This window comes from Gekko japonicus, unplaced genomic scaffold (genome assembly GCF_001447785.1).
Source record: "Gekko japonicus isolate JY-2015 unplaced genomic scaffold, Gekko_japonicus_V1.1 scaffold7353, whole genome shotgun sequence".
Lineage (NCBI taxonomy): Eukaryota > Metazoa > Chordata > Lepidosauria > Squamata > Gekkonidae > Gekko > Gekko japonicus.
In genome coordinates this window covers 1-14,443 of record NW_015166062.1, presented here as the reverse complement: position 1 = coordinate 14,443, position 14,443 = coordinate 1, and the positions used below count along the sequence as shown (strand labels likewise).

Here is a 14,443-nt window from a genome sequence, read left to right as displayed (position 1 = left end):
GTCTTGTGATCAGATTGTCATTCTTGCTTATTTTATGTCAGAAAAATAATAGGAAAAGAAAATCCTTGAGAATTACACCTGCTTCTACACCTGGTCCCCTTCCCAGCAGATTTCTTTCTTTCTTTAAAATATTTATAAGACTGTCGTCCTCCCACCTGGAACCCATGAGACCTATATGAGCAGGTAAATGCTTGAGCAGAATGTATTTTCTGCCCTCCTTTACAGAACCCGCAAAGCACTTCTTCTGAGTTTTTAGTTAATGGCACCTTGGCTACTTAGGGTGAATCCACCTAGCTCACATCTCTCTTTCCCAGTAACCGTGGGAACAGAGGGCCTGCAGATCTATTACAGAAAATTCTCAAACCCCCTCAGGAAACTGCTATTCTGGGGAAACCATGACACTTAAACTGGCCTAAGGGTGACAAAGGTAAGCCATCGGAACACAGAATCATTTTTCAGGCGATTCCATATTACATACCTTTCTTTCTCCTCAGGTGTGCTCTTGGGAAGTTTCATAGCCTCCTGTGGAGAGGGGAGAAATACACATTTATCAGATTGCATTTTACCTGATCATTAGAGCTGCTACTGATCTCCAGGCTATGGAGACCAGTTTCCTTGGATGAAGTGCAGCTTTGGAGAATGGACTGTGTGGAATAAAGCCACCAGGTTGCCTGCTGCAGCAACCTCCTACCCTCACATTCTGGCGCCTGCCCTCAGTCCCACAGCAGCAAAAATGGGGGGAGAATGATGTCAAGGCATCACCTGCCATCGACAGACAGACAGATGTGGTGATGATGGAAAAGTGCCATCGAGTCACAGCCGACTTATGGCTGCAGGGTTTTCAAGGCAGGAGACATTCTTAGGTGCTGTGCCATTGTCTGCCTCTGTGCAGCGCTTCCTTGGTGGCCTCCCATCCAAATACTAACCCTGCTGACAAGATCGAGCTAGACAGACAGACAGAGAGAGAGACACTGAGAGACAGAGAGAGAGAGAGAGAGATTAGATAGATAGATAGATAGACGGACAGACTGACAGACAGACAGACAGATAGAAAGAAAGAGACAGATAGACAGAGAGACAGATAGACAGAGAGACAGATAGACAGAGAGACAGATAGACAGAGAGACAGATAGACAGAGAGACAGATAGACAGAGAGACAGATAGACAGAGAGACAGATAGACAGAGAGACAGATAGACAGAGAGACAGATAGACAGAGAGACAGATAGACAGAGAGACAGATAGACAGAGAGACAGATAGACAGAGAGACAGATAGACAGAGAGACAGATAGACAGACAGACAGACAGATAGAAAGAAAGGACAGACAGACAGACAGACAGATTGACAGAGGGAGAGATAGACAGATAGACAGACAGATATGTCTCTCACCATGTAGCTGCTGAAAGCCATGGAGTCTTCATCCACCATGGCCACCAGCTCATTCATGGCCCGATGAAAGGGAGGTATTAACTGCCTCATAATTGGGTCCAGTTCTTCAAACTGACGCTTTCCATAGGTCATCAGTCCCACCATGCAGCCCAGCGCCGCACCCTAGAAGGAGACACAGTATAAGGCCCCCAGGAGAAGGGTATTAAGGTTCGCCGAGATTGAGCAAAACAGGGAGAGATGAGGCGCTATGGGCGTTGTCTGCATGACACACGGGACACCATTACTCTCATACCTAATAAATAAAGCTAAGGTGAGTCAGGGCACAGTCCCAGAGCTTCCTGGGAATGACAGGATCCAGATCTAATAACAGTATGTACAGACTGCATTTCTGTCCTCCAAGTATAACTACTAGTTACCCAAACGTATCTGGGGTTTGAACTCCTGAAAGGCATTTTTCAGATCACACTCAAAGCAACATACAATTGTACAGACAGTTAAAAAGAGCATTAAAGTCATAACCAATACACAGCAGCCAAGAGGTGAACTCACAAAAGCCAGTGAGTCAGAGAAAATGAACAACGAAGCAGCCTTATATAGAATTAGACCATCGATCCATCAAGGTCAGTATAGTTGAACCAGACTGACAGCAGCCCTCCAGGGTTTCAGGTGGAGGTCTTTCATATTACCTACTGCCTGGTTCTTAACTGGAGATGCTGGGGATTGAACCTCGGACCTTCTGCATGCCAAGCACATACTCTACCACTGAGCCACTCCCTGAAGATAAGGGAGACAGGGTAGAAGTGGTTTCAACACATGCTCAAACAGATACCTGAAGTTGGAATGCAGCAAATGGGTGCATTAAAGACATTTCCACCACAATTTAAAATGGTGCATTTATGGGTTGCCTACAAAAAGCAAAGCTCCTGCAGCTGAGTGCTCTAAAAATATTGGGGGCCACAGCCATCCAGGCCCTGCTTCTTGGCCTCCTTGTGCTCATGCTAGTAAAAGGGAGAACACAAAGCAGGTCCTTATTAGCTGATCCCAGGTGTGGGGGAGGGTTGCCAGCTCTGGCTTGGGAAATACTTGATTTTAGTGCAGAATTGCTTGAAGGACACCGTAGTGAACATTGATTAAAAGCAGAGTGCGGAAAGGGTCACAGAGAGGCCAGGCCTGATTACCCTCTCCTTTCTGCTTCCCTTTGAAGTGAAGATTGCTACTCTCAGGGTATATTTCCTTCCTTCTGGCCTTGACACCTCTCTCATGCACACATTGCCAGATCTCTCCATCTTGCATATCCTGCATCTCTATCTATCCTAGCTAGTTAGTCTGTCTTTACCCTATCCTATCTAGATATGGAGTTCCCTATAGTAAAGAACTCTAATTAGTTTGAAATGACAAAAGAGGCTTGTGATTATTTCATGTTTTGGTGTGTGTGTTTCTTTAAATGTTTATTTTGACTGCAGTAATGTAAGGAGAGGATGAGTGTGATGTGATTGGCTGATGACAGAGAATGTGGGAGGAGGGGTGTCTCGGAGGAGATTCTGGGTTTTAGTGAGACGAGTGTGGAGAGTTTTTGTTTGTAGCCTGCATGGCAGAAGAAGCAGTTTAAGTCTATCCTGTGTGGCTAAGACAACCTGTTTAGCTTGTGTGGCTAAAACAAACAGTTTAGCCTGTGTGGCTAAGAGAGGCAGAGTTTACCCTGAGTGGCTAAGGCTGTCAGAGTTGAGTTTTGGTGTTTAGAGAGACAGTGTGTGACGCCCAGCTTTATCAGTTATATTTATAAGTTCCTTTCTTCAACAACAGTTCAAAATACCCAGAAACCTATTTTATTCTTTTATAAATAAATCATTATTTGTTTAAACTTATCCCAGCAGTCAGAACAGTCCTTCCTCAGGGCCACTTAGTCCTCTGAAGTGCCCAGACACAGGGTCATTCTACCATAATAGAGAGATTTGGTGTTTTTAATTCCTGGTGGCAGCAGCAATCTACCAAGTTTATGTGAACAGAGTATGTTTTAAAGGAAAAAGTCTTCCCAATAAGGAGGACGTCACAAGGCTCAATGTAATTTTGTTCTTAGCTGCACACAACACACAGGCTAGAGAAGCTCTGCTGCATTGTAAGCCGTGAGCAGTCTGCTAACTAGGGATGCACAGATCCCATTATGAGCATCTCTGAAATTTGAGTCAGGGGAATGGGCATCTCTTGGCTCTTTCCCCCAGGAAATATGATGCCAAGATTGTACTGCTTTGCCTAACCCCAAAGCAGTGACGAGAACCAAAGTTTGGTGGGTGGCAGGAGGGAAAAGAGATCCTGTCATGTGACACACACACACCCCGCCCCCACCAATTTGGGTTACATGCCCACGGTCAGGCAGTTGCTGTGTTGGTGACCCAGCTGCTCAAACCACTTCTCCATTTCGGGATGCTCTTAAGCACTGGCCATGCATGAATCAAGTGCAAAGGCATGCAGAGAAGGTGCAGCACCCGGAAAGACGGGCTTGTGAGATTTCTAGTTGAGGGTTGCCCTGTTTAAGCCCCACATACCAGAGAGGACATTGCGGCCGAGACGGATCCTCCCCCGGGAGCCGCGGAGCGGGACCCGACTTTCTGCACCAAGGTGCGAAGAGGCAGAGAGACCAGGCAGCCACTCTCGTTCCCATCCTGCACCATCTCCCTTCAGAACACAAAGGGAAAATAGCAAAATCATGCCCACACACTTCTAGACAACTGGAATTTAATGCACTGAAGAAAGCAGGACATCTTCCTGCTGCCTATCATTCCCCTGGTTGGGACCAGAGGATCCTTTGCGCCCAGCTTCTGGGAGCAGAAAGGGGAAATTTAAAAAAAACAAACAAACTGGTGGCAGCATCTGCACCACCACGTCATTTTCAGGGGAAATCCTCAAGTGATATAGGGTAGCTCTAGGAATGGCCTGAAACTCTACCCTATGTCACTTCCATTTTCCCCCAGAAGTGGCGTAGTGACTCATAGGATGTTGTGGGGCCCCCCACATTTCCCCACCTCTGAGCCTCCCACCAATTGCCAGGCATGGCAACCCTACAGTGACTGTGGCCTTCCAACTGACTGACCTCTGGCCGTACTCTGAAGACTCCTCCCTACCTGACCAGTATTGCACCTCAGCACCTGACAATTGTCTCAGACTCCCTACAATCTCCTCAAGACCCTCACTATCAGTGGAGATTGCCCCCATAACGACACCTCCCTACCCTTGCCTCCTGGAGCAGATTGCTGCCCTAAGGCTTGAGACCCAACTACTGTGGGCCCAGAGAGCCAAGAAGAGGGTTACCATCCTCCAGCAGGGGCCTGGAGATCAGTTTCCAGGGAGCAAATGAGTGCTTTGGGGGGCAGATTCTACCCTGCTGAGGTCCCTCCCTTCCCCAGACCCCGCCCTCCCCAGGGTCCACCCCCAAATCTCCAGGATTTTCCCAACCTGGAGCTGGCAACCCAAGTCAAAAAGGACCAGTTGCCCATTCTAATCACAGTACATGAAGCACCATCATTCTTCTCTGGGTTCCCCAACCAGGCAGACTATTCCCCTTCCTGAATGATGTGACAGCTACGGTGTGATCACATGAGCAGTTTGGCCCCACACAGCTCCCCTCCCCTCCGGATCAAATGGGAGTGACAGAACGTACACTGGCAAATTCCAGTGGCTACCTTGGTGAGGCACTTCCATGGTGGGTTTCCAGGCATCTGATTGCCCGGGTGCACCATGGAAATGCATAAACGGTGTCATCTTTCCACTCCGTTTCCTTTTTCCCCCAACCCCACTCCAACATGCGCTTCAACGCCCCCGTAGAACATGGACATAAGCGCAGCTGTGCATGTCTGCTTCTGTGCATACACAGCGGGACTTAGGGAAAAAAACAACCAATCCAGTCACGGGTCCATAGTTGTGGTGCGTTAGTGATGTGAATGACCAACCATAAGTCCGTGGCACTATGATGCCAGCTTAAGGGGCGCTGTGTGATCGATACAAAGCATCCTGTAATGTATTCAGCCTGACAGGCCCGGACTTGCCCGGGCTGGCCAGGCTCAAACCTTCATAGCTTCATGTCGCAAGACAAAGGACCACTAGGATCCTAGCCAAGCCAATGACAGGGCTAGGTCCCAGCCGGAAGGCCAATAGGTCTCTCGGTTACTGTAAATAGCCTATCGGGAGTGGGGTGTGTGTTTAGGTGAGTTGGTGGCGGGTTTTCTGAATGAATATAACCCAGCCTGCGAGCCGGCCAGTTGTCTTTGTTCTGAAGTAAATAAAGGTATGCTTAGCTGAAATCACTCTCCGTCTGCATACTTTTCACATCCCAAACTCAAGTAGCTTATTTAGAGCCGATATACTGCTGTGGCAAACTGCCCGTGTGACCACACCCCTAGACAAACTCTGTAGGTTCACTACCCCACATAAATTGCTGTTGGTGGCACTTCCATCTCAAATGCTTAAAACGCTGGAGCTAGGCATGGGTTGGGGCCAAGTTTAAGTCCCCTAAGTGATCGGCTCCAGTTCTGTCTAAAAGAGATATCCCCTCCACTCATTTTGTTTGCACGGAAACCAGAAGGGTTGCCTGTCCGTCTGCTATCCTTGCCCCTCCTGGGACAAAAAGCAACTGGGAACCGTTTGTTTTAGAGGAAAGGTGTGACTGCTCCATGCCTTTCCTTGACATTCCAAATATTTATTTATTATGTTTATTTCCAAAATCTGCATGCCACCTTGCTGCCCGATGAGGGCCACCAAGGCAGCTGACGCTTAAAACAAAGGATTTTAAAAGGATATCACGAAAACAATTAAAACCAAAGCCAAACTACATATTATGAGCACATAAAACATTACACTACTTTTAATTGTTGACAACAAATAAAAACAATCAAAATCAAACCCAAAATTCTGAATCAAAGTAAAAAAAAGCCCAAATCAAAGCCAAAATTGTTGAAAACAATTAAATGAAAACAATTAAAACCAAATTTTAAATGCAAATCTTCCAGCTGTATATCTTTACCAATTTATAGCTCCAAATTTTGCGCAGAGCCATCTCCTTTGGCCAGATTTAATGTTCTTCCTTCTGCTCTTCTCTCTGGCAGATTCCAGGGGATCCCCTACTCCAGGGGGTGTTGTCCTTGTAAGAAGGACTGTGTTGAACCTGTCCCCCTTCTCCTTCATGTTCTCCTTCAATGTCCCTTTTATCTGGTGCCCCGCCAGGATCTTCTGTATCCTATATTAGCTCAATTCTCAGAAATTCCTGACGATTTTAAGGTTCTGTTTTTGCTTGATAATCAAGATACGGAAATAACCAAAATAGTAGCAAGGTTTCTTCTTAGTGCTATGGCCAGGGGTCATTTCCTGCAGGAGCGCACAGGAGCGGAGCTCCGGCAGTAAAGATCCCAGGGGGCGGGCACATGCAACAAGCCCCACCCCCTGCTCCCAGCAGCCATCAGTCAGAGCAAGAAGCAGCCAGGTAAGTTGCAGAGCCCCCCCTGCCCCCCCCAGTCCAAAACAGTCCAGTGGCACCTTTAAGACCAAGGTTTATTCAGGTACAAGCTCTCCCTCCTCTGCGAGGACAGATCTGCATGCCCCCCCCCCAATAGCTGGCAATCCAAAACAGTCCAGTGAGCGGTGGATGTTGCCTTCTGACACACTTCCAGTGATGTCAGGGGGTGTGGCATATGCAAATAAGTTATGCTAATGAGTTATGCTAATGAGCTCCTGCACCTCTTTTTCTACAAAATGACCCCTGGCTATGGCTATACATTCTGATAAGTAACCATTAGGTTTTCTGTTTTCATGCTGTTTTCCTGCGCCATAGCTCCAATTTTACCCTATATGGATTTGTATTTTTGATCTATATTTAATCTCATCTCCTATTGTATGTATATACGTATGCTAATAAAGGCTTGTCAAAGTAAATTAAAACCAAAGCCAAAATACAGATTATGAGCACATAAAACATTAAACTACTTTTAATGGTTGAAAACAAACAAAAACAATAAAAATCAAAGCCAAAATACACATTATGAGCGCAATAAAACTTTAAACTACTTTAGCGTTTCCTTGTCTAACCCACAGTTAAACGAAAGTTGAGTCAAATTACCAGTCTGATTTTGTGATCTTCCTCAAGAATGAAGAGATTTTTTTGGTTTATATAAAATTCTGCTGCATCCAGTATGGCCTTTTTGGGGACTAGGCCCACAAGCTGAGATCCTACCACAGGGAGGTTGAGATCCTAGGAACAAGAGTCAGAATTTTACAGGCTAGCAAGTTTACACACGGAGTGGGCAGCAATGTGCTCCGTAATTGAGTTGCCAAGCTCCAGTTGGGTCCTAGAGATATCCCGAAATTACAACTGGCCTCCAGACTACGGAGATCAGTTCCCCTGGAGAAAATGGCTTCATTGGAGGTTGGACTATATGGCATTATACATGCTGAAATCCCAGCCACCCTCTCCCCAAACTTTGCCCTCGTCAGATTTGGCAACCCTATCTGGAGCAAAGCACATGCACATCAGTTACCGAGAGATGTTAAATCAATGGATTTGGGGCCAATGAATCTGTCCCGCTCCGGAGGTCGCGGGACGTGCCGACTGGGCCCCGGGGCCCCCAACAGACACCACAAGACACCCGAGACACGACTCACCAGGAGGGACGAAGTTCAACGGTCTGTGGAGTGAGGCGGGAGCAGGGACCCCTCATGCGGCGAGCTGTGTTGGCCAAGCCCGGAGACAGGACTGGGGCCCACAGAGCAGCCCCATGGAAGAAGAAAGGAGCGGCGGCGGAGTGTCCGACAGACTGAGAGCGGACGCCAAGCAGCGAGTACCGCCGCAGAGTGGCACCAGCAGCACGGCCCAGAGGCCACCAGAGCCACCACTGGCGTATCAGCATTCGCACCGGAGATGCCCCACCGGCATCCCAATAGATAAAGGAGGGTGTGGCCCAAGCCAAGGAGTGGATGGGCGGTCCTGGGAGCGGGGCGGGGAGATAAAAGGCAGGGTGGAGAAGGGGCCGGGGAGGAGGAGTGCGCTGCGGAACGAAGTGGGATGCTGACGAGAGAGGCGGAAAGAAGGCAGAGAAAGAGAGAAAGGAAGCCCGCAGCATGCTGGCAGAGGGACTCTGAGGGTGACATTAACCCTGTCCCCTGCCTATCTGAGGCCCCTCACTCCCTCTCCCTTTTTGGACCCTGCCACTTCTAGGGCTGTCTCCCCTGCCGGAGTCTGGTTAAGACCCCTGACACCACGGCCACTGGGGGCGCTGCACCGAAGTCCAAGGGAGAGCCCGACAGAATCCGTGATCGAAAGCGGGATATGGACACAGTTCTCCACACACCAAGCAATTTCCTGTCTACAGGATCGTATCACTGTGTGGATTGCGAAGGACACCCAATAGCCTCCCGCCTGCCATAGTTTCTTCAGCCTTTTAGTATGAATCCTGCTGTCTGTGGATTTTTACACAGAATCCAGATGCGACTCCATCTGCCTGTATCTGACCAAGAGCGAACTGCACAGGAAGATCAAATGTATACAATAGAGCTAAAACGTTACCCTGACCCAGAGGTGTCGAACTCATTTGTTATGCGGGCCAGATCTGACATGAATGTCACTTTGTCAGGCTGGGTCATCTGTGCCATAAATTGTAATGCCAGGGACGGGAGATATAAACTTTATAAAGGACACAGGCAAACCCAATTAACAATATTTTTTTACTGAAAATACAAACGAAAGCAATTTATTTATTTATACTTATATTTATACCCCGCCCACCCTGTAAACAGGCTCTGGGCGGCTTACGGAAGATGGCAGAGTGTGCCGAATTAGCGTAAAACCATAAAACATTAAAATAATATAAAATATTCTTAACATTACAGCAATAGCATTGAGGTGCTCGCAGTATTAAAATAGATGGAGTGGCTTTCCATTCCGGCAATCTAAGTAGTGGAAGATCAACACAGCTATCCGGCAATCTTAGTAGTGATTCCGGCAATCTTAGCAGTGATTCCTAGTAGTGGAAGCAATTGATTTACAAAAGCCCCAATAATTGTATAGAATCATATGCAAGACTAGGTTTTTTCCCCAAGCAATACGAGTGGCTTTCCATTCCGGCAATCTAAGTAGTGGAAGATCAACACAGCTATCCGGCAATCTTAGTAGTGATACCAGCAATCTTAGTAGTGATTCCTAGTAGTGGAAGCAATTGATTTACAAAAGCCCCAATAAATGTATAGAATCATATCACCCCATAACGGTCTGGGAGATAGAATCTGAGCCCGGACACCAACCTGGCCCCCAAATCTTTGGCTTCTGACTGAAGTCTGAGGTAAAGTGGCAGAGACAAGATGGTTTTCTTTTTTCCAACCGAAAGAACAAAGCTTATTTGAAAATAAGCTGAACTGAGGTAAATACAAACAGTGAATTTAAAGAAGGGGGATATCGGTTTTTAAACTGTACACGCCGAGGGTGGGGGGCTTTCCAGACAGTTTTTTTTTTTTACTATTTTAACCTTCTTGTTAAACATTACACTTAATCTACTGCAAAAGGAACAACTTCAAAACATTCTCTCTCCCTTCCAGTTCTAGGACTCTGTCCTTTGCCCATTCTCCTGTTAACGTTTGGCTCCTAACCTTCAACTGTCAAAAACCCGCATTGTCAAAATCTTAACTCTCTCTTTGCCAGCACACCTCTGTGATCGGTTATTTCCAGGAACCATTCTCCCTGGCCAACTGTGGAGTTATTTTTACTGCTCTACCTGTCACAGGCCCAATATGATGGTCTCTTTACGTTAGGATAAAGACCCACACACTTCGGGCATTTATGTTCTTGCTGTCATGCTATGTTCTTGCTGTCAAGAGTTACTGAAAAGGGACTTCCATGTGCCAAAGGTATTATTTAAAGGGCTATACCTGTAAATGTTTTGATACTTGCATAACATAATATTTTAGCTGGATTGCTTTAGGGATCTGTTTCACATGGATAGCTGTGTTGATCTAAAACTGAACAGCAAGATTGGAGTCCAGCATCACCTTGGCCCCGGTCACACAAAGGATTTGCCGCGGAAAAGGCATGAATGTCGGGCAGAGTATACAGGCGCGATCAGAAGGACACATCTGGCAAGTGTGGCGCACCCATCGTCGACCCGTAGCATCCGCCCGAAGATCCAGAGTTAAAGAATACCCAGGAAAGCCTACTAGCAAACCGTTTGCTACGAGCCATCGACGGAATACCTACGTGTGATCGCTCAATCACGCTCCTCTCACCGTGTTGACACCTGCCGGAAATACGCACCGACAAACAAAACCCCTATTTGCCACCACGGCGTCTGATCGCATTCTGGTGCGTTAAATTGCGCCGGCGCAAAAAGCCACGCTTCCCCCTGCGTTCTCTGGCCCGTGTGACCGGGGCCTTGAAACGTTTTCTTCACTGCCTGTACGTGTCAGTCAAGTAAAATGTGTCCTGATGGGGATGAGGGTGAGTTTCTTAGGCTCATGGTGGTGGTGGTGGGGAGAATTAGATGGTGTAGTGGAGAAGGAGGGGGTGGTCAAAGGCTGGAATGTAGCCTCCACATGCAAAGGCTGTGTTTGTCGGAAGGCCACTAACTTGGGGGTCACAGTGGGGGCAGCTGTGTCATTTTTGTGATGTTTGTTGGTTTGCCAAGAACGTCTGGTTAACCACTGGAGAAAATGGAAGGCTGAACTAGATGGGTGGCAAGGAAATAGCTTGCCTCAGACACCGAACACCCGGGGCCAGCCCTGGAGGGGTCACCATACCGAGTACATTTGGAGCTTTAGGTCACCATACCAAGAAGGTCTAGGACATGCTGCGTTTAATAAAAATATTTTCTTCAGCTGTCAATGTCAAATTGGTACCAAAAGAGCTGTGGTGGTAATTTAATTAAGAGTACAATGCTTTCTGCATATTGATAGTATTTGCATTTTGCCTTTCCATTAAAGAACTCAAAGGAGCATGAACAGAGACCCCATTTTGCCCTTCCTAATGGCTCTGTAAGGTCGATTAGACTGAGAAATCATGATGGCACCAGTTAACCCCAACAAAAAGGAGCTTTGACTCTTGAAAGCTTAGACCCTGAAGATCTTTTTGGTCTTTAAGGTGATGCTAGACTCAAATCTTGCTCTTGAGGGATCTGGTTGTAGGAGTTTATGTATCTGTTGTCTTCTTTGGTCCTTTTGTAGTAGGCTTTAAGCATTTTCCTACAAATTCAAATGCTTTATGGGGGAAAGAACAGACTAGGCTTCTTTGAGATTATTAACATGGCTAAATACGGCCATGGGGGCAGGACACATTGTTTAAATCAGCGACAGCAATATAACTGTGCCAGTCCTGCTGTTTTGGGTACTAGGGTTTCCAGATCTGAGTTGGAAAATACCTGGAGACTTTGGGGGGTGGAACCAGGAGAGGGCAGGGTTTGGGGATGGGAGGGGCCTCAGCATGGTACGATGCCATAGACTCCACCCTTCAAAGCAGCCATTTTCTCCAAGGGAGCTGATCTCTGTCAGCTGGAGGTCAATTGGCAAAGCGGGAGATTCCCCAGGCCCCACCTGGAGGCTGGCAACCCTATCGGGTACAGAAAATAACATGTAAAAGTTACATGGTACTTTTGAGAGGGACCTGCGAAGAGTATCATTTCGCACTCCTTACCGCCACCTTATGAAGGGCACCGGTATTATCGTCCCCGTTTTACAGATAAGTAGATCGAGGCTGCCTAAGCGAACTCAGAGCGGAGAGAGAGACTGCCGCTGATGGGCAGCTCAGCTCCTTCACCACTGTGCTGCAGAATTCCAATCTACATCCAGAAGCCCCGAGTAGGCTTGCCAACCTCCAGGTGGGGCCTGGAGTTGGTCTCCAGACTACTACAATCAGTTCCCCTGGAGAAAGTGGCAGCTTTGGAGGCCCCCGCTTTGGAGGCCCGATATCTGCTGCCGCGGAATTGGGCCTCGGGGGGAACTCCGCCCCCCTCTGCCCTCCGACGATCGGGGCCACGCCCCCAACGTGAGCGACGTAGCGTGTCACTTCCTGTGACATGCTGGCAGCGCCGGAGAGCTCCCGGAGCCCGGCGAGGCTCCCCCGCCGCCAAGGAAAGTAGACTTGGCAACCCTACACTGTACCATACTGAAGCCATTCTCCCCTCCCCAAAGCCTCCCCCGAATCTCCATCAATTTTCCAAGCCAGAGCGGACAACCCCAGCTGTGAGCAGCACTGTCTTCCAGAGCAGAAGCTGTTGTCTCTTCTGAGCTTCTTGAGGGAACCGAAAGAACAAAGCTTATTTGATCAAAGGGCTCAAGCGTGCAGGCTTCAAGCTCTCAATCAATCAATCAATCAATCAATCAAATCTCTCTGTTTTCCAAAGGTAAGCAAGCAAACTTGGGCCACTCACCCGAGCGTCCCTGCAGACCTCTTCATAGACCGCGTGGAGGGGGGTGGTTTCAAAATCCAACAGGTTGGTGGAGACCTGAGCAATGTTCTCCTCCTCCAAGTACCAGCCCATGCCTTGCACCTGCTTCAGTCGCCCAGGCTGCAGAGAACAAGGAGAAGAAGCCTCTTGCTCAGCACACCCGCCCTCGGCCGCACACACACAAGCGAGAATGCCAGCAAAGAAAACTTTCTGCAGATCAGCCAGTACTGGGGGTTGCTTGCTTGGCTCAGCCCAGGGCCAGTTCTTCAGCCAAGTCACCCAAGTGACTGCTTGTGGCGCCACTATAAGAAGAATATCAGTCTACCATTGGGGCTTGATTCACTTCCAGCCATCAGCAGTAGGGGAAGGTGACTGCATCCCCGCCTAGACTTAAGTCCACGTTGTGCAGGCCCTTGGCTTGGACTCAACTTGGCAGGCCCCAGAGGGGAGAGAGATACCTTGCATGAGGCACCACCAGAGTCTTAGAATCATAGACCTTGCAGGTCATCTAGTCCAACCCCCTGCACTCTGCAGGAGTATACTGAAAGATAGCCCTACATACCTACAACATACCCGAAAGATGGTCGTCTAGCCTCCGCTTGAAAACGTCCAGCGAAGGAGCATCCACCACCTCCCAAGGCAGCCGTGATCGAACCAGCCGTGTCTTAACCAACGTTCCCTCTAAGCTGTGGAGTCCCGTGAGCAAAAATTCTACTTTGTGAGCTACTGGCATGAGAGCTGTGAGCGAGCAATTTGGCTCCTGCATCAATTAGTTGGCTCTGGAGCCCTCCTTCCCTGAGCTAAGTCAAAAATCTGTGAGCTGGAGGCTAAAAAACTGTGAGCTAACGCACACTAACTCAGCTTAGTGGGAACGTTGGTCTTAACCCCAGCCACCAACTGAGGGCCATATTCACATTGACTTATGTCTAGGGTAAGCAAGTCTTTCTGATCATACACAGGGTCAGAAAATAAGTGTGTGCTGGACAGGCTGGCAACCCCTAGGAGCTTTTGGGGGTGGGGCTAGGTGACACACGGCATCGCGTAATGCTGCAACATCACTTCTGGTCATGTAACCAGAAGTGACATCACATGACGCTGTGATCATCTAGTGATCCCCCCAAATCTCTATGGTAAAAAAGATAACCTGGTGCAAAAGAGATAATGTCTAATACTCCCACATTTATCCCATATTACTCCGTTTAAAATACTGGGAAGGTCCCTCTTCATTGTGCCTGTTTTGAACTCTTTTGAACAAGGATTGATGTGGAACAAAAACACTGGCAGGACAGTTTCTTCCCCAGAACCCCGGGTACCTGGTCCTTCCCACGGCCCTGTTCCCGGATGTTCAGGGCTATCCGGTGCGCCAGCTCCTTCGTGCACAGCAGATTGACGTTGTACGCTATGAGGAATTTTCGAGCACCTGTTACTGTTGCTCCCCATCTGGGAACAAAGTTTGCAGGGCCAAAGTCAGGAGTCCATTCTGCTTCTCTGAGCTTGGAAAATGGGAGAGAAGAAAGGGGGCAGGTATTATTCAACCAACAGGAACATACTCTTTGTTTAATGGGAACCAACCAGGTAGTTGGCTGACTGTCCACATGTCCAAATGTACTGTAATAGTTGTTGGAAATGTATGTATTTACAAGG

The 14,443-nt window shown here is 48.0% G+C and overlaps 1 protein-coding gene across 1 annotated transcript in view; it reads right to left on the bottom strand.

Annotated features, from left to right (window-relative positions):
• Nucleotides 1-14,350, bottom strand: part of FTCD (formimidoyltransferase cyclodeaminase) — a gene marked incomplete at both ends in the record, with an annotated part of 16,134 nt that extends 1,784 nt beyond the window's left edge. The window contains 7 exon segments of the mRNA XM_015411521.1: nucleotides 479-522; nucleotides 1,392-1,553; nucleotides 3,935-4,064; nucleotides 5,002-5,047; nucleotides 7,476-7,626; nucleotides 12,782-12,919; nucleotides 14,113-14,350. Coding sequence (XP_015267007.1) covers nucleotides 479-522; nucleotides 1,392-1,553; nucleotides 3,935-4,064; nucleotides 5,002-5,047; nucleotides 7,476-7,626; nucleotides 12,782-12,919; nucleotides 14,113-14,350 — 909 coding nt within the window.
• Nucleotides 14,351-14,443: the final 93 nt, after the last annotated feature.